General features: G+C 34.4%; 1 protein-coding gene across 1 annotated transcript in view; it reads left to right on the top strand.

Annotated features, from left to right (window-relative positions):
• The window catches only part of ANKRD13C (ankyrin repeat domain 13C), a 74,883-nt gene that overhangs the window by 23,538 nt on the left and 29,942 nt on the right, over positions 1-21,403 (top strand). The window contains exons 4-7 of the mRNA XM_081085895.1: positions 6,323-6,408; positions 7,598-7,643; positions 13,838-13,904; positions 18,495-18,639. Coding sequence (XP_080942021.1) covers positions 6,323-6,408; positions 7,598-7,643; positions 13,838-13,904; positions 18,495-18,639 — 344 coding nt within the window. The remainder of the gene's footprint in view (positions 1-6,322; positions 6,409-7,597; positions 7,644-13,837; positions 13,905-18,494; positions 18,640-21,403) is intronic.

The following is a 21,403-nucleotide window of genomic DNA, read 5'->3' on the forward strand; positions in this document are numbered from 1 at the left end:
TATCATTTACTTTTTTATTTTTTAATCCTCACCTGAGGATATTTTTTCCATTGATTTTCAGAGAGAGTAGAAGGGAAAGGGGAGAGAGAGAGAGAAATAGAGGAGAGAGATGAACATCGATGTGAGAGAGACACATCAATTGGTTGCCTCCTGCACACATCCCAACCAAGGCAGGGATCGAACCTGCAAGTGAGGTATGTGCCCTTGACCGGGAATTGAATCCAAGACCCTTCAATGCATGGGCTGATGTTCTAACCATTGGGAAACTCCGGTCAGGGCTTTATATAATTTAGATTGAAGGACTTTTTAAAAATATTGAGAAAAAAATAAAAATAGCCGAGACTGGTTTGGCTCAGTGGATAGAGCGTCGGACTGCGGACTGAAAGGTCCCGGGTTCGATTCCGGTCGGGGGCATGTACCTGGGTTGCGGGCATATCCCCAGTGGGGGATGTGCAGGAGGCAGCTGGTCGATGTTTCTCTCTCATCGATGTTTCTAACTCTCTATCTCTCTCCCTTCCTCTCTGTAAAAAATCAATAAAATATATTAAAAAAAATAAAAATAAAAACATTGAGACTTGACTGTCCTTTCTGACAACTGCTTAATTTTTTGAAGATTAATTGGAACGGTGTATCAATATCAGTTATGTATCTGTCTTAATTACTAAAAGCAAGGAACAAGTGTGTCTGTTTTAGTCTTCAGAGAATTTCCAAAAGATGTCAGATATATTTTTCACAATTTATAGACTGTTCAGTTATACCACTCTCCCTCCTCCTACACCTTTTTTTTCCCCTCCCCCCAGTTTCATATACAGGTCTTATTTTTGTCAAATATATCTCAACAGTTGAATATTTTATAAAATATTGAATGGTAATATTATCTTTCTTTTAGACGTTGAGGCTGAAAATAATCACTTCAGTCTAGCTTTGTAGAAGGAACTATAAAAAAATTTGGCAGTTTTATTTTAAAAAAAAGCATAATGTTGGACACTACTGAGTTGTTATTTGGTTTTAATTTTATTTTTGATGCTAAGTTTTGGGCTCTTATGGGTTTTTTCTTATGTTTTAGCTTTACAAGTAATCCACATATTATATCTGTGGAGTTTCTGAACACCTTGGACCACTTTTAATGATGAAGTTAGATTTGGGCTTAAGATTTAATGTGAGATAAAATTATATTTTAACAACTATACTACTATGTACATGTATATGTATATGTAAGTTATTCATTGAGAGTTGTCCTTTCTGGACAAACATCAAGGGACCCTTATGAGAGCAAGAAACTGTACTAACCCTAGAATTATTTTAGGAAGAGGATAAAAATATACAGCTCTAAGAAAGTGAGAATTAATTAAAAGTTATAGCAGTTGGTCTGAATAAACTTTGGTCTGATATATTTTTTAAAAATTTTTGTTGATTTTTTTGGGGGGCGAAAGAGAGAAAGAAATATTGATTTGTTTTTCTACTTATTTATGCATTAATTGATTGATTCTTGTATGTGCCTTGACCAGGGATCAAACCCACACCTTGGTATATCAGTGACACTCTAACCAGCTGAGTTACCCAGAAAGGGTTCTGATATTTCTAAATGATTAGCAGAGTGGAGAGGAAACGAGGTGGGCTCCTGGATTTCTGACCCACCTTGGGACTTAAGTGACTTTCAAGGATTCTCTTAATCAGCATTAGTGAATATTTATTGAGTCCTTATTATAAAGCATGTGTATATAGTAAGATATAGAGAATGAAGACATGGTTTCTACTCTTTAGTAATTCATAATCTATGGGAAGGCCAGTAAACAGAGTTTTCTAAGAAAATAAATTATTGGACATATAGTAATAAATTTTAATGTAAAAATTGAGGCACATATTAGTTAAGAATGTTAAAAGTGATTTCTGTACAGTGATATTTAAAAAAAATTTTATTGATTTCAGAGAGGAAGGCAGAGGGAGAGAGAGATAGAAACATCAATGATGAGAGAGAATTATTTATTGGCTGCCTCCTGCATGCCCAGCACTGGGGAAGTCTTCTGGAGCCAGCAATCAGGGCTGGAGCTCCAGAAGACTTCAAAGCAGGGTTTGAGATTATTAGATAAAACCTAAGACTTTTTGATTGGGTGGGAGACAATAGGTTTTTAGAGAAAAAAATCTTTAGATCAAATGTGGTAATCTTGTCTTAAAGAAGAGATACTGTGTTTAGAGAAGTAAGGGATAGATTAGAAAGATAATTAAATGAAAGAATTGACAATGGTTGATTATCTCCTGGATAGTGATAGAAGTATTATGAGTAACTCCAAGATCTCTATCATGTATTAATGGTGATCTCATTGATTAATTGATGTATAGAATATAGAAGGAAGAGCAATATGGGATTTAAATAATTAGGTGTTAAGCTTGGTCAGTTTTAGTTATGTGTGGCACATCCAGGAAGAACTCTCCAAGTAAGAAGTGGGAAATAATTAGACTGGAGTGTAGAAGGAAGTGGAGGGCAGAAGGTATAGATTTAAGTAATACTTGGAGCAATAGAGCATAGTTCTAGAAGCTTTAGGAACAATAAATGGAAAACTTGAAAATACTGGGAGAAGAAAGCAAGAGAAAGTTAAATTAATTGTAGTTTATTGGAATATAAATTCATTTGAGTATGAATTCTATCTAATACCATCTAAATACTCTAAAGCTAATTTTATTTGAGTATGAATTTTATCTGATACCATTTGAGTAAGACTTTTAAAATATGGAAGTACAAATACTGAAACCCCAAAAACATAGTGGTAATTTTGTATAATTGCATTCTGAATGTTTCTGCTTCCATAAGAAAGTTTGAGTTGATGTGATTCTCTTTTAAATGTGAAGTCTCATAGAACAAGAATCTCTTTTTGCATATGTTACTGTGCTATATAGTATTGTCACTACCTTTTTAATAATGTTTGGTCATTTTGTGTTATTTATTGAATGCCTTCTTCAGTCAGTTGCAGTATGTTCAGTTGGTGAAAAAATATGGCTTCTGCTTTACTAGTACATTAAGAAGATACTTTTTCAGCCTAGGAATTCTTTTTATTGTTTACATTCAACAGAGGCCCATTTCAATTTGAAGGCAAGAGAGGTTGAATAAAGATTTATTAAAGTATTTGAGCCGAAACCGGTTTGGCTCAGTGGGTAGAGCGTCGGCCTGCGGACTGAAGGGTCCCAGGTTCGATTCTGGTCAAGGGCATGTACCAGGGTTGCGGGCACATCCCCAGTGGGAGATGTGCAGGAGGCAGCTGATGGATGTTTCTCTCTCATCGATGTTTCTAACTCTCTATCTCTCTCCCTTCCTCTCTGTAAAAAATCAATAAAATATATTTTAAAAAAAAGTATTTGAGCTTATAGTGAGGAAGAAAAGCTACTACATTTGGGTAATGTATCTCTGATATTAGAGTTAAATTATAACAAACATGAAGGTTAACCAGATTCATATAAATTTGAATCTGTAAAGAATCTTAATGATTATCTAGGTCATTGGTTCCAGACTATTTGGATTTCACAGACCAGAAAAATATTTATTTGAGGATTGATGCAGAATAGCTAACATTTTTATTTTAGTGTATAAGAACTTAAAAAAAATAAAAAATAACTTCACCGAGCCTGCGTGGCTCAGTGGTTGAGTGACCTATGAACCAGGAGATCAAAGTTCAATTCCTGGTCTAGGGCACATGCCTGGGTTGAGGGCTCGATCTCCATTAGGGGGCGTGCAGGAGGCAGCCGATCAATGATTCTCTCTCATCAGTCTCTCTCTCTCTCTCTCCCCCCCTCCCCCTCCCCCTCCCCCCTCCCCCTCTTTCTTCTTCTCTGAAATCAATAAAAGTATATTTTAAAAAAAGATAACTGCTTTCTTCTGTGATCATTTTAAGAAAAAGACTTTTTTTTTAAATATATTTTATTGATTTTTTACAGAGAGGAAGGGAGAGAGATAGAGAGTTAGAAACATCGATGAGAGAGAAACATCGATCAGCTGCCTTGTGCCCGCAACCAAGGTACATGCCCTTGACCGGAATCGAACCTGGGACCTTTCAGTCCGCAGGCCGACGCTCTATCCACTGAGCCAAACCGGTTTCGGCAGAAAAAGACATTTTTAAAGCCAAAAATAATAGCAAGAATAGTTCTTGAATTAAAATAATATGTAATCTATAAATTAAAACCATCCTAGTTTCCAATTTTTATTTTTTTTTGCTGCATATCACTGGAAACTTGAACAATTGGTCTCTGAAATGTAGACTTGTATTTGGGAATTATTGACCTAGGTCATGGAGCTAATTTGTTTATTTTTGCTTTTGAGTTTTTTTTACTGTGTTAAAAATATATGTAACACAGCCAGTTTATAAATGAGATCAGGTCTTATGTTCTTTGGCTTCTAGTCTCAGCCTTTTTTACTGTTCTGAAAGATCTTTAGTAATTTAAACATTGTTCTTTGCTTTTTGGCTTTTTTTTTTTTTTAAAATATATTTTATTGATTTTTTACAGAGAGGAAGGGAGAGAGATAGTTAGAAACATCGATGAGAGAGAAACATCGATCAGCTGCCTCCTGCACATCTCCTACTGGGGATATGCCCGCAACCCAGATACATGCCCTTGACTGGAATCGAACCTAGGACCTTTCAGTCTGCAGGCCGACGCTCTATCCACTGAGCCAAACCGGTTTCGGTGCTTTTTGGCTTTTTAAAATATATTGGAATTACTGTTAGACCTATGGTTAAAAGTAAGAATAAACTTTACTGTTCTTCAGAATTGTTCCTTGGCCTTTCCCTAATTTGGCCTATGTGGACAAAACAAATCTGGTTCAATCTTTCACTGCCATTCTTTCTGTTTCTTTCGTTTTTTTAAATTTTTAAATCCTGACCCGAGGATATTTTTCCATTGTTTTTTTAGAGAGAGTGGAAGGGAGGGAGAGAGAAACATCAATGTTAGAGAGACACATTGATTGACTCCCACAGGCTCCTGACCAGGGTTGGGAAATGAGCCTGCAACCGGGGCACATGCCCTTGACCAGAATCAAACCCAGGACCCTTCAGTCTGCTGGCCAGTGCTCTACCTACTGGGCCAAACCAGCTAGGGCGGGGAGGACGGGGGGGGGGGGGGGGGGGGGCGGCGGGGCCCGCAAACGTTTTGACTCGAGGGCCACAATGGGTTCTTAAACTGGACCGGAGGGCCGGAACAAAAGCATGGATGGAGTGTTTGTGTGAACTAATATAAATTCAAAGTAAACATCATTACATAAAAGGGTATGGTCTTTTTTTTCAATAGTTTTATTCATTTCAAACGGGCCGGATTCTCTTTTTTAACCTTCTGTTTTTGTCTGTATTCCACATAGGCTTGAAATAGTTTATAAGACTGCATATTGTAAAATAGAAAAAATAGTATTTTTACATATATATCTATATACGTATATGAAAAAATGTCAGGACCAGGAGGAGAAATCACGTATTGATGTATATATTTTTTAATCTCAATGCACACTTTTCCATCTTCTTATTTTGCTAGACTTAATTCATTCAAGTCTAGTGTTTTCCCTTATTTCAGTAAATGTTAGCGATTAACTGATTTTTGCTAGTCAGTTTTAGGCCATCATTCTAATAAATAAAAATCATATTTACTTAATTGTAGACACAGTGAGTAAGCAATTTATATTGAGGCTTAACAGTAACTATATAGTAGATTTTACTTTATTCTTATTTGACAAATGAAAAAAAAGAAACTTAAGTTTGGGGAAATTTTCTAACTTGTCCAGGTTTATACATAGCTAGTAAGTAGTAAAGCCGGGGTTTGTACTTTAATGCAGTGTTTACATTTGAATCTTTTAACTATTGAGAACATACTAAGGAGGTCTTCAGGTTTTATTAGATTCAGAAGTTATTGTTAAAGATAGAATAGGATTCATTTCTGTATTTTTTTCTGTATTAGTATTATGTGAAAATATAACCTCTAGTGAAAATTTGAAGATATACAATACCTGGTAACAATTGTAGATACTTACGTTTTTAGAAAAGTGGTATCCAGTGGGATTTTTAAGATCTGCTAACTTTGAGATCTTTTAGATCAGTGTTACAACAGGACATCGCATCATCTGATTGAGATTGGTAAATCTTGGCTCAGTCAGGTAAATTCATATAGATAATTTAAAACTTGGGAAACTAGTGTGAATAATAACAGCCCTACTAAACTTATTTACTAACTACATCTCTCAATATAGCTGTATAAAAGTCAGTGAAATAAAATTTTATTTGTGAAATAAAATTTTTTAGTATGGTGAAATCTATTTTAAATTAAAATTTTTTTTAAATTTAAATTTTAGTTACTGCTCTTTTAAGGAAGCTTAAACAGCAATCCAGGGAAAGTGTTGAAGAAAAACGACCTCGATTATTAAAAGCCCTGAAAGAGGTAGGCTGTATTTCTGTGCTGATTTTGCATTCAAAGAATAATTGTAAGTGTGATTTTAAGCATTTTTAAAAATATAGTCTAATTTCTCACTAATTATTAAGGGTCAAGAAATGGTAAAAATCCTGCTTAAGTTAAGCAATAATAGCATAACAAAATACTCTGATTATGATGTATAAATGTCATCTTAATGGGAACCACATTAACTTTGAACTAGGAAAGTAAATAAAGAATTATTGCTTTCTTAGATGAGAGCTCTAAGAAAAAAAGGAGGTAGGTCATAGTTAATGGCAATAATTTTTCTTTGTCCTTTAGATTAAAAGATTTCTAAGAGCTGCAGCCCCTGCTTCTAGCAAGAGCAGTTTGCATTTTCCTTATATAATTCTTTTTGTGCCCTACCTCTTGATGGTAAGAGCTGGGCGTGCTGGCATAGAAAGAGAGGTTTATTTTCTGATGTTTTCTTCTGTATTTTTGATGGCTAAAAGAACTGTGGAAGAAAGATAGGCCTGTGATGATGAGTATGTCTTTTCTTAGGTATGCCTTTTTTTTTTTTTTTTTTTGAGCTCTGAAGATATATAAATATATATATATTTTTTAGAATATTTGATTATAATAGTTTCTTTAACAGTTATAGTCTTTGGGTGTTTAGTTTTTAATTTGTGAAATAAAATTTTACTCTGTAGTTCTCATATGGTGACATATTATTTCAGATTAAATAAACCTTTGTGTTATTACTTTGCAGAGATAAAAGTTTCTATTTTAATGGGTTGTTTTTTTAGACCATTATGAGGCTATATAAATAATCATTTTGGAAATCATTTGTTATAACACTTCTAAAGTTATTAACTATTTTTACAATAATACTTATTGTTATTTTAGTTATGCTGAGAAAAGGAATATTTACTTATGCAAATTTAAATGTCTGTCAGTTTCAGATATTTTCCTATGTAATTAAAATGTTATAAAATCTATAGTGGTGCATATTTTCCTTTGTAGATAAATGTGTGCTATTGTAATGTTTTATTTTAAATAATGGACATTATTTTCTTTTTCTCTAATCTAAACATTGAAATTTTCTATTTTTGTCTATAGCTCTTAAATGATAACAGATTTTTAAAAAGCAAAATGTTAAGTAGATATAAGAACTATTAACTAAGGTGCATTCAGTAATTATTCATATTTCATTTTCTAGCTAGGTGACTTTTATCTAGAACTTCACTGGGATTTTCAAAGCTGGGGTAAGAGTGTGCTATGTTTTACTATAACATATGTACACACACAGAATTGCAAATGTAAAAAATAACTATTGTATATACTTGTTAACATAACAAATTTGATACTTGCCCCAGGAAAATTAATATTTACCATTATGTTGAATGTAATAAACTGAAGTGGTTGTTTGTAAAGCATTGAAGTGGTATTTCATTATCTCAACCTGATTAGTAACTTTTATAATTTTTATTTTAAGATTAAAAATGTCTTACATTTTTAAACAGTGAAATGCAGGTTTAAATATTATAGTACTTTAAGGAATGTTCAGAGGAAGAGAGAACAATTATGAGATTATTAGATTACTGAATTAAAGGAAGTTTGATATAGTACTTGGATCCCTGAATGTGCAGAATTTGGTTAACATTTGATTTTGGATATTTTATCAGCTTTCAATCATTTTGGCCACTTTTCCTCTATACTTTATAGCTACTGTCTTTTTTTTCATTTTAAATATATTTTTATTGACTTCAGAGAGAAAGGGAGAGGAAGAAAGACTGAAACATCAGTGATGAGAGAGAATCATTGATTGACTGCCTCTTGCACGCCCCCTACTGGGGATCAAGCCCGCAATCTGGCTTGTGCCCTTGACTAGAATCGGGACACTTCAGTCTGCAGGCCGATGCTCTGTCCACTGAACCAGACCAGCAGGGTTATAGCCACTGCCTTAACATACTGTTTGGTTGCACACTGTTTCTATTATTTATGAAAGAGCTTAATTCCAAGATATTTTTCAGTCATTTATTTTACCTTAGTAAGTTTCTCTTTTCCCCATTGTTTAAATAGGGAGCTTGATCCTAGTGACCTTAACTAACTAAACTGCCAAAACAACTAAATTTTGTTTAAAAGTTTTAAACAAATGTAATGTGTGTGTGTGTATATATATATATATATATATATATATATATATGCTTACATTTTTTTTAAAGCATCTGAATTAATTTTATGATATAAAGATATTTGAATGCTCTATGATACTTACCCCAAAAATAATTGTAAAAATAAATCATAAAGTAATTATAAAAGTAAGATATTGACAAATATGGAAATCACTGTTAACGTTTCATACTAATGTTTTGAAATCTTTTTTTAATGTTTACAAATGTGTGAGTGTGGGTGCACAAATATATGCTTAGCATTCTTTTTATAAAAATATATTTTTATTGATTTCAGAGAGAAAGGGAGAGGAAGAGAGAGGTAGAAATATCAATAAGAAAGAATTATTGATCGGTGGCCTCCTACACATCCCCCACTGGATATGGAGCCCACAACCTGGGCATGTACTGTGACCCGAATGGAACCGTGACCTCCTGGTTCATAGGTCAACGTGCAACCACTGACCCACACCAGTTGGGCCTGAGCATTCTTTTATTAATGGAATTATACTATTATATGATTATACAATTTGTCATTCTTATTTAATATATCACAGGCATCCTACCATATTCATGAGGAAGTAATTCATTTATTTTAACAGCTGCATAATACTTTACAGCATGGATGATTAAGGTTTTCCTAATGTTTTTCATCTCTAAATGTAAAGTTTTAATTCCTAAATAAAAGTAGTTATTTCCAAAATCGTTACAATTCTACCTGATCAGGCTAGTTTTGGCTTCATCAGAATCACACATGATTTGTTATTCTGATAGGCCTACCTTGCCTTTGCTTTATATATCATCCGGAAGCCCTGGTGTAAGAGACCACTGAGCAGAAAAGAGGTTTGTAGTGGCTTTGAATACTAAGAGCTCCAAGTCAGATTGGTCTAAAGTCAAAATACATTTTTTCACTCTTTTTTTAACTTTTATTGAGACCCTATCTTCCTTGGTGATCTTAAAATAAGGGTGTCCCTTGAGTATAATGGTTCTTTAACTGATTCTCTTAGTAATATTAGTGGTTTAAATTCTAAAATAGTCCATTTATCTTGCTGAGCAAAATGTTTTAAAATATTTTGAAAGTGACAGTTCAGTTATATAAAGAAATAGAAATGGATGTAATCACTCTTGAAAGTGTACATACATCTGTAGTTACAAACACATTATAAATGTTGCATAATCACATTCATGATACAACCCCTGAGGTACTTGTTGAAAGTATTGGGGTTTTTTGAGAACTTGACTTTGACACAAAAAAGTCAGCACATCTATTTGTTGCTGATAAAGGATTTTTCTGATATCGTGTCAAACCTAGCTCCTGATGGTTAGATAGCATATGTAATTCTAAAAACTAAAACTCATTGACTAGATTTAGCTTAGACACTTTGGATTTAAAAACACTGGATAATTTTTATTATTAGATTCGATTATCAAACTTTATTCTAGAGTTCAGGCATGTTTCTTCTCCTTGTCAAAACCCCTAAAAAAAGGGGTAGGGCAATCCAGAAGTTAGGGGAAATCTAAGAAATACTGAGATCCCAGGATTAAGTTTAATTTAAAGGAAGTGGAGCATACAAACTCTACTCTTTCCTGTGCTGTCATATTCAGTGTTTGGCTGAAAATAGCCTCAGACTTGGTTAAAGTGGGGATAATAATTGCCCCATCTTTTGCAAATTTTTGTTTTGTTGTAAATGAAATGTAATCATGTTTTTGAAGGAAGCCCTATATATTGTAAAATGTTAAATAATTTACAGTATCATAATCACTACTTCAAAATTAGGATTATGCATATAACATGTTTCAACAGAAAAACTGATAATTTAAAAAGTTTATTTCATTATCTACAGAATATTCATTCTACCCTATATATTTGGGGTTGTTATTTGCATATTATGAATGGAAAACATTAGGCTTAGAGATGCTAATTAAAAGCAGGAAGTAAGTGATAGCAAAACCAAAACTTAAATTTAGAGACTCTTCATTTTTCAGTTTACTAAATTATGCTACCTTTGGAATGGCATGTTAGACTCTCATATTATACTAAGTTAACTTAAAATATAGAGAGTTTAATTGTTCAGTTTACACGGGAAAGGAAAAAGTCATCACAGAATTGGGAAAATATAAATTGCTCTATTTTTAGAATTCATTTCATAGCAGTATTCTTTTTTGTTGATACTATTCCCTCTTTCCTTTTGTTTTGTAGCTTTTTTGCCACTCTCCCAAATCCCCAAGCTTCTTTTTTGCATATCCTGATTTTTTATTTTATATAAACATATTTAACATCTTTAAATGCTCTTCAGAAACATTTTCAGTTACTACAAGTATATTCCATCATTCTTGTTTTATATTTAAGTGATTTTCTTATTTTCTGCGTTAGATTTTTTTCTTGAGATTTATTTATGAAATAATTTTTGAAATTGTGCTTATGAAAAATTACTTCTAAGCATTTTATTTTCTCTTTGCATTCATTTCTTCCTCCTTTTCTGATTTTTCTAAATTTTGTTTTTATAGGTTTCCATACAATTTCAAAAAAATGTAGTAGATTAGGTTAAATTAATTTCGAATGCTATCTTCTGATCATTTTTTTCATGCTACATCAAATACTTGAGGAAGGAAAACTGGATTTCACTTAATGAGCATGAAAGAAGAGCTTTGACCATTGACATCAATTTACACTACTATTGCTTTTCTCAACTTCTGTTGTTTCGTATAAGGGATTTTTTTTTTTATCAGAAAATGATTTCTTATATACTTTGATTAGGGTAACTGTTAGTTGGTATTCCATTCTCTTTGGGCAGTAAACTTTTCTTATTTTTGTATAGTAAAATGTCTAGAAAACAGTGTTCATTCCTGGAAATCATTTTAGATTCAATAACCTCTCACGATTTTAAAAAGAAATTGATATAGTAAATGTACTTTTAGTGTTTAGAAAATATTGATACTTCTGAAAAAGCTAACTAAAAAACTAGTCTTTAATTTTCTCTGAAATTTTTGTTTCTTTCTAACCCAGATTGATTTAGCACCCATTTTAAACACTGAATTTAAAAAAATATACCTGTAGCCCACTGGTGTGTCTCAGTGGTTGAGTGTTCACCCAGGAACCAAAAGGTCAGGGTTCAATTCCCGTTCAGGGCACATGTCTGGGTTGTGGGCTCAATCCCCAGTAGGGGGTGTGCAGGAGGCAGCCAATCAATGTTTCTCATCCATGTTTCTAGCTCTCTATCCCTCTCCCTTCCTCTCTGTCTCAAATTATATATATATATATATATATATATATATATATATATATGTATATATGTATGTGTATATATGTATATATACACACACATATATATACACATACATACACACATGTATATATACATATATGTGTAAGATATCTGTCTGTCTGTCTATCTATCTATCTATTTACCTATCTGTATACATGCACACACACTAACATACACATCTGATATGATCTTACTTTCAGGAATCTTGAACTTCATATTTTTTTCTTTTTTGGTATGTGGTAGTTTATTATAACCCGATACACAGATTTATTCATCCATACAATAACTCCTATTTCCCCAAAGTATGGCAGATAATAACTAATAAAAAGCTATCAAAAGATAGCTGTGATATGAATGTGAGCAACATGGAATATAGACATCTATAAGTAAACAGTAGGATTTTATAGATTTTTGAAACTGAGGTTCAGTGTGCTTAAGTAACCAAGGTCACATATTTGGGATTCAAACTCAAATTCAGTTATTTAGATTTAAAAATGCCTTTTTCTGTTATACACATTACTTTCTACTATCTATTTACTAGAAGCCTGGTGCACAAAAATTTGTGCACTCAGAAGGGGGCGTTCCTCAGCCCGGCCTGTGCCCTCTCGCAGTCCGGGAGCCCTCAGGGGATATCCAACTGGTGGGGAGTGGGCCTAAGCTGCAGTCTGGCCTCCCTCTGTGGGAGGCGACCCTGGCAGGCCAATCTGGGGACAGCGAGTGGCTGGCCCTACCCCAAATCGCCTGCCACTGCCGCCGCTGCCCCCCTCCCCATCACCATCCCCTCCCTCTGCCCACTGGCATGTGCCTGCTGATCTGGAGCCACCTGTTCGCTGGCCCCACCCCCCACCCATTGGTCATTCCACTGTTTGGTCAATTTGCATATCATGTTTTTATTATATAGGATTTATTTATTTTAAAATATATTTTTATTGATTTCAGAGAGGAAGAGAAAGGGAGAAAGATAGAAACATCAGTGATGAAAGTGAATCATTGATTGGCTGCCTCCTGCACGCATCCCACTGGGGATCAAGCCTGCAACCCAGGCATGTGCCCTGACAGAGCATCAAACTGTGACCTTCTGGTTTATAGGTCGATGTTCAACCACTGAGCCACACCAGCTGGGCTATTTTCTACTATTTAATCACATTATATTTAAAGGATCAGATAGGATTCAGGTCCATCCAGTTACCCATTCAGGAGGCTTTAGTTACCAAAAGGGCATAGTTTTCTCATCCTGTCTAATAAAGAGGGGATATGCAAATTGACTGTCACTCCATCACAAAGATGGCACGCAGTCCCTTCAACCCCACCAGAGTCACCCAGTCCTTTCAGGCCCCCTGGGGGAAGGGGGGGAGGCGTATGGTGTGGCCAGACCCTCCCTCAGCCCCCCAGCTGCCCAGGACCAGCCCGAGGTGCAGGCAAGCCTCAGATGTTGGCTGCCCGGTTGCCTAGGACTGGCCCGAGGTGCAGGCAAGCCTCAGATGTTGGCTGCCCAGCCAACGCCCAAGGCGCAAGCAAGCCTCAGATGGCGGCTGCCCAGCTGCCCAGGGCCGCCTGAGGCTCAGGTAACCAGAGCCAGCCGAGGCTTGCACTGCCGGCAGTGGCGGCAGCAGAGGTGTGACGGGGGCATTGCCTTTTCCTGATTGCCAGGTTGCCTCCCGCCCCTGAGGGCTCCAAGATTGTGAGAGGGGGCAGGCTGGACTGAGGGACACCCCCCTCCAGTGCATGAATTTTCATGCACCAGGCCTCTAGTCTACAATAATATCCTACAATATGTATCCACAAGGAACATTATATCAACTCTGCTACTGGTGGTGTGCAGGGGTGGTGGTGGGGAATGTGGTGAGCTATACAGCAAATACAATTAAATAATAGATACTTGTAGTTGCTCAAAATTGCTTTACATATATTTTAGGTGGGAAAATACTATTTCAAAAGAAATTATTATAATTTTGATGAATTCCTAAAATGTTCACGTTATTCTTCTAATTAATTTTTACCTCTTCTTTTTAAAAAATATAGTGCCTTTACTTTCCCGAATTCTGCCTTCCGATGCATGTAAAATATACAAACAAGGTATCAATATCAGGTAAGGTGATTTGATTTTTTTTCCTGAGTAATAGAAAATTGAGATTTAGAAGAATCTTTCCCCTACCCCTCTAGTAATAGCTTACATTAGGATGTAGTATAACTTAAACATGCTGTAATAAAGTCACAACATTTTATCTCATTTGAGACATACTATATACAGATAACCAAAGGTATCAACTCTTGACTAAAACAAAGGTATTATTCTTATTCAACTACAGAATATCTAGAAGGCAAACAGTGAAGAACATGATGTAATACTAAGAAGATTTAAGATGGTCATCTCCTTGATCCTGGCTTTTTAAGGAATAAGGGACACATAAGTAGAAGACCTAATTCTTGTCCTTCTTTCCCTACTCTTATACGCTTCTGTTCCCAATGTACCCATCCATGAATCCATTCATCTGTTCAATCATTTATTCTAGTTAACTTTTTAACACTAAACTTAATATTCTTCTGTTTCCTTTTAAAACTTAAGATTGATGATTGGATCATGTGGAAAATCTGTTTTACTCATTTCAGAATTTTACTTTTATCATTCCTTATTATCTTTAGCTTTATATTAATGTAGGTATATATGTAAATTAAGTATATGGAAGTTATATATAATGCTAGTGAATATGCCAACATATATATATACACACATATATATGTATATTAGTATATTTATAAATTATATATACATATACAAAATTACATATATATCTTTATACATATCCAGAATATTAATTTGGATATGTAAGAGGTTAGAATTGGAAATGTCTTAAAATATTATTTCATGTATACTGTTGTTTTATAGATGAGAAAGTGAAGTGATTTTTACAGGAGCACTTTGCAAATTAGTAGCTGAGCCAGGACCTCCAACTTCCTATCAGTTCCCACCATGTCACAAGGCAGAAATTTTAAAAAGCTAACTGTATAAAATTCATTATGTAATATGTTGAATTTAGAGGAAGAGATAACCTTTAGTTGGAAGTAAGTTCTAGGATAATTATTCTCAAGCAGTAGAATTAAAGTAGAAGTTTATAAATTTTTGTTTTTTTAAAAAATAACCTCTTCAGAAGTTTCTAATTATGATAGTGCTCCTGCACATTAAGTTCATGATCATTATAGAAACCTTGGAAATTACAGAAAAATATACAAGAGAAACTAGGAAAGGATTTGATAATGATGTAGGTTTAATTCAGCAGCCCATTGTTAACAGTATATTATGGATTCATAAAAAATTATTCATCAATTTAAAAATGTTTAATATAGGCACTTGCCAAAGGTAGTAGCTAATTTGGGAGAATAGTATTTTATTCCATGTGTTATACTTTAAGGTTAGTTTTAGTTTTGTTTGATTTTTAGAAATAGCAAAAAAGGAGGAACTTTCTCTTTTAAAAAAATATATCACATTTATATATGACTTTTGAAAGTAAATTTTATTATGAATATTATGTAATAAATATAGATAATAAAACCACAAAATGGTTAAAATGGACACATGAAAATAGGAGCCTGAGGGAGAGTCACTGTTACAGAAATGTAGGTTAAGAGGAAGCTGCTTTAATGTAGTAAGACACTCAGACCTAGGGCTTACAAGCAGCTGAGGATGAAGGAGAAATGTGATAGGTTCTAAAGCTCTTATTTCTAAGCAAAGTTTATCACATTAATGGAAAGGCTGGATTTTAGGAAGTTTGGCAAAGTTTTTTTGCCTATATGACAAGAATTAACTTTTAAAAAATATGTTAACATTAAATAAAAACTTTCAAATTTAAATGTCAAAAGACTTAGTTTTTTAAAACATCACTTCAAATAAAGCTGAATTTTAAATATATCAAAGAAATCTTTAAAGTTTACTCATACCTCATGACATGCATCTGATCATGTAAATATGTTCTTTGGTGTCAAGGAGAGATGAATATTTTATTTTTTTATTAATATTTAAACTTTTAAAAAAATACATTTTATTGGTTTTTTTACAGAGAGGAAGGGAAAAGGATAGAGAGTTAGAAACATCGATGAGAGAGAGAGAAACATCGATCAGCTGCCTCTTGCACACCTCCCACTGGGAATGTGCCCACAACCAAGTTACATGCCCTTGACCGGAATCAAACCCAGGACCTTTTAGTCCACAGGCCAATGCTCTATCCACTGATCCAAACCGGTCAGGGCGAGAGATGAATACTTTAGTAGAAATAGGAAAGTGTGAGCAGCTTTATTGTTGTGAATACTAAAATATTTTCACTATTTTAATAATTTGAGGTGATCTGTACCCATTGACTGAAATGATCATTGCAAACTTTGCCCCATTTCAGGCTTTTCCTGTCTCAAGAGAAGGCTCTATTACCTTTTTCAGTGCTATTTGGCATTTTTCAAGTTTTTATATCAAAAATTTTCTGTTTAAATCTTTGCATTTATATAAAGATATTTTGTTCTTCATAGCCATTACATGTCAAAAATTAATATTTAGGTTCATAGGCTTAAAGCGAAGGAATAGTTAATTCATTAAAATATCATGATACATTTTATCATTATGAGGCATGTGTGATATTTATCAGGCCATATAATAAATCGGGGATATTGCAGAAGATGTATTAGGTAGTCTTATTTCAGTTGCAAATTATAAAAGTACAGATGAAATAAAAATTGACTGTTATTGATTTTAGGTGTGACTACATCTAGGAGCTTAAATATTACCATGTAAATCTATCTCTGCCTCTCTTTGTATCTTCTTTCTCAGTATTTTCACCCTTACCCCTTGCAACTCACTACCACTGTCATCCAGGATGGGCAGGAATGGAATGGAGGCAGAGACTGTTCTGGCCACCCACCCTTTTTAAAAAGTTTTTTTATGTGGGGTGTAGAGTTTCCTGATAGCTGAAGCTTAGAGTCCAAATAGGGCACTTACATAAATTGATCTGTTTCTTTTTGATACTATCAGTAGCCACACCTTATAAAGGGAAGGGATAAGCCCCTTTAACTAGCATTATTTTCTCTTATGCCATATGTACAAGCAACAACAGGATATGTTTAGCAGTACAAGCTCTAGTAGTGCAATAGCAGGCCACTGGCAGCAGACCAGAAGCCACAATTCAGTTATAAAGCTGCAGACAGGGTTCATCCCTACAGGAGTTGGTGACTTGCTTTTTTTTAGTTCTTCTTGATTTCATTCTGAGGGAATATGTATATTTTATATGGCTCAGAAAAGAGCTCCTTGCACATAGGATAATCAAACTTTCCTATTTGGTCTGGTTCATCCCTGTTACCCTCGTAAAATTATTAATAGGATCACTTTCACTTTAAACAAAAAACAGTTTTTTATTGATTTGAGAGGAGAGAAACATTGATCTGCTGCCTCCTGCACACCCCCTACTGGGGATTGAGCCCACAACCTGGGCATGTGCCCTGACCTGGAATCAAACCAGTGACCTCTTGATGCAAGGACGACACCCAACCACTGAGCCACACCAGCCAGGGCTCACTTTTACTTTTAAAAATAACCCTTGTTATTCTTTTGATGCAGTATGTGAGATGTTTCATTTCTCAGCTTTTTTGTTTAGGGAAACCAAGAATGCCCATTCACTTTGCCTTGTTCAGGGTGAAAACTGAAAAGCCTACAAAGTAATGAATTCTTATAATCGCATTAGAACTCAGTAGCTGGAGTGGATCTTTCACAGAGACTTAAAGGTGTTTCCTTGGGCATGATCACCATCATGTAACAAATGTGTCAACCCATTTCTTAGATTAAGGACTATGTTTTGAGCAGTTAGAGAGGTCCTGATGTGATCTACAAAGTCTTCAAACATTGAAGAACTTTAGGGTGCTTGGGAACTTTCCCATTCCAGTATTCTCCCTAATTTCAGCAAGTAGTGATTTGTGAAATTTGAGAGCAGTTCATTGGGGGTAGACTGTCAGGTCTTGGTTACCAAAGAGCACAATAAATACACTAAAGTGAATCTGTGAGCTTTTGACATAGGAATGATCCATAAGATTTTCAAGCTGTGGAGATGTTGGAAAAGAGAATGCTAATTGAATCTAGGAAGTCAAACAGAAAGGCTGAAAGACTTTGGGATAAGTTAAGCGGGTTACCAAGTGGAAGGATGAAGCAAGTTTTGGTACCTGATGTTTAGGGATAGGGCATAGATATAGAGCAAAAGGCCAAGAATGTGGTACATCCATTGCTTTTACAACCTTCTTAATTACTCTGCTGAGTCAGTAACATGGTCTTAAAGGAATCAAAGAATATTAGACAGGTTTGCTTTCTTTTTCTGTCCTGAAGTTATTTTTATGGATTAGTTACAGTAAGGGAAATGGTAGGGAACAAAGGCACAATATTTCAACAATGGGGAAACAATCTTTATTAGAGTATATATTCAGAAAAATGAAATACTTGTAAAATGGAATATATTTAAATATCCTTTTGGTGTGTTTTTTTAAAAAATAAGATACTTTAAACTCAGTTGTGTGTGTTTTTCTCTAAATTTGACTTTGAAATATGGTATTAGCATCTTGGTTTGAGTTTAGAAGGAACAAAGTTTGGTTTAATTATTATGGATTGTTATTGAAATTTATTTGTCAGAATTTCTCACCCACATATCTTTCACAGGCTTGACACTACTCTCATAGACTTTACTGACATGAAGTGCCAACGAGGGGATTTAAGCTTCATTTTCAATGGGGATGCAGCACCCTCTGAATCTTTTGTAGTATTAGACAATGAACAAAAAGTTTATCAGCGAATACACCATGAGGTGAGCATTCCTCTAAATGGTTTTTAAAACATGTCTTCTTATGGAACCAAGTGTCAGTGTAATTGTTTCAAAGGGCTTAAGGTATAATTGGGACTGATCCTAAAGCTTTTATTTCCTTACTACTAGTTTTTTAGTTTTATTTTATTTTATATATTATCATCTGGTTTTCATCTTGATCAAGCCAGTGAGTCTGTTTGCTCATAATTCACTGATGATCTTCTAGTTAGGTGAACTCCATTTTCTCTTAGTTCTTATTTGTTGAATCTGCGCTGTCCCTTTTGCCATTTATTATCTTACAACCGTCGCTTCTTTTAAAATGTTACTGACCATCCCTATCTCTTTATTTGTACTTTGATTCTCTGTCTGTACTCTTATTTTTCCTCACTCTTTGACTGCCTTTCTTTTATCTTTTTCTTCTTAAAGTACAAAATTATCTTCCTTTCATCACATCAGAAATCTATGTTGGGGTTGCCTACCCAACCATCATTGAAAACTATATGCACCATTATCCTCATCCTTTAATTTCCTGAATGCCCCTTTCCCTGCTTTTAGAGATGCTGGAAAGACAAAGCTTTTCTAGTATCTCTATCATTGATAGTACTACAAAATTTTCTTAGTCAACATTTTGTTTTGTCACTTTTTAAATTTTGTTGTTATTTTTCACCACTTCATTTCTGCATATTGTCATTCACCACACCTTATGGTTCCTTCCTCAACATCTCTTAGATTAGAACTTCCTACTACCATATCTGTTGATGAGACCTTAGTTACCTTGTACGTGTACTATTGAAAAGTAGTGTCTTAACTGGCACTGAGCAATGAAGATTTAGATTGGAAGAGGAGAAGGTATTCCTTGTGGAGCACACAGGGTGAGTAAAGTCAGGGAAGTGGGAATAAGAATGGTCTTTTGGGGAAACAGAAAAGAGATCTGAGTAGAGTGAAGTTTTCTCTTACTGAGTATGCGAACATGGTTTATGGCAGGTCTTAAAAGCCAGAAAACTTAGGATTTGCTGTAATTAGTAACAAAGTCATAGATTCTTAAATTATTGATATCATCTAAAAGTAATTCAAGTGAATTAATCTTACGCATTTCTTTCACTTTCCCTCCCTTCCTTTCTTAAACATTTATCAAGGACCTAGTAAATGCTAGACACTTCTAAATGCTATGGATAGTGGATCTGTATTAATAGTGTATATCCATTATTATTATATGATTATATTAAGCATTAATTGCCAGCATATTGGAACTATTATTTAAGTACTTTAATTAAAAAGTATTTATCATTAAATTCTTAAAATAACCTATCAAAGTAAGTACTTTTATTATTTTCATTTTTTTGTCTTTTTGCTTTATTGTTATGAAGCATCTTTAAAATTACATATGTTGCCCTGACCGGTTTGGCTCAGTGGATAGAGTGTCAGCCTGTGGACTGAAAGGTCCCAGGTTCAATTCCGGCCAAGGGCATGTACCTTGGTTGCAGGCACATCCCCAGTAGGAGGTGTGCAAGAGGCAGCTGATCGATGTTTCTCTCTCATCAATGTTTCTAACTCTCTATCCCTCTCCCTTCCTCTCTGTAAAAAATCAATAAAATATATTTTTTTTTAAAAAATAAATAAAATTACATATGTTAACGAAGCCAGTATAAACTTTGATTACTTTGTGAAAAGTTGAGTGAGCTTACCCTCTCTCTGCCATGCTGTTACTTAACTGTAAAGAACACCTGGCCCTAAAAGGTTGGATTCATTTTCCCCTGGGGAGGGATTATGTTCATTTTACACATGAGAAAATTGAGGCTTACAAATATTAAATGACATGTTCAAGATCACATAGCTGGTATGCAGAATGGATTGCAAAAGGAAGAGATTGGAGGCAGGGAAGTTATGGTTGTACAGTTTAGAGGGGATGAGGTTCTTAACTAAGATGGTGTAGTGAATAATTAAGAAAGAGAAATTATGACTTATATTTCCAAGAATGAAATAATAGGACTTGCTAAATAGGTTGAGTGAATTAAGAATTGGAAAGATTTAAGGGTGAGTGTAGTGATTCTGTCTTGAGGAGTGGAATGACAGTTTCCACTGATAAAATTGGGTTATTTGGAAAAGGAAATAGGTTTGGGGTTTTGGATAATGCTCATTTTGAGTCCATTGCTAAAACCAGCACACCTGTTTCAACCTTCTCTTTATTAGACTTCTTTGAAGTATTTGCTATTATTGATAACTCAGTTCTTAAAATTTTCATTTCCTTATGAATTGACCTTCGTCTGTTGTTCTTTTCTCTCCATCTTATTCTCCTTTCCCTGTTCCCTACTCACCTGTTTAATCTTGATTTGCTTCTGATGTGGTTCTCATTTTTACAAACTGGCAGAATAATCTCTTCTATTCTCACAAAGTATGTATTTGTACCGCAGATAAATCTTCTGAGTGGAGACCTATCTACTCAAATGGGCTATCATGTATGTCTCCAAGATAACTTCAAAATTTAGTTTGTCTAAAGCTAAACTCATTGTTTTCCCTCCAAGCCTCCTTTTCTTTTTCTTTTTTCCCATTTTCCTTCTTTTGGTGAATGACGTCATTTTCTATTCATCCAGATAACTGAGAATTATTTTTGACATCTTTTCTTATACTTCATGTTTTCTAACTAGAGATTATGTATAGTCATTTCTGTTTCCCTGTGTCTAATAAATATCCCTTTTTTTTTTTTCCCCATAGGGTTAATGCCTCAATTTAGATATTCATTGTCTTTCAACTCGACTATCACAAGTCT

The sequence above is a fragment of the Myotis nattereri genome, assembly GCF_964212035.1.
Source record: "Myotis nattereri genome assembly, chromosome: 3".
NCBI lineage: Eukaryota > Metazoa > Chordata > Mammalia > Chiroptera > Vespertilionidae > Myotis > Myotis nattereri.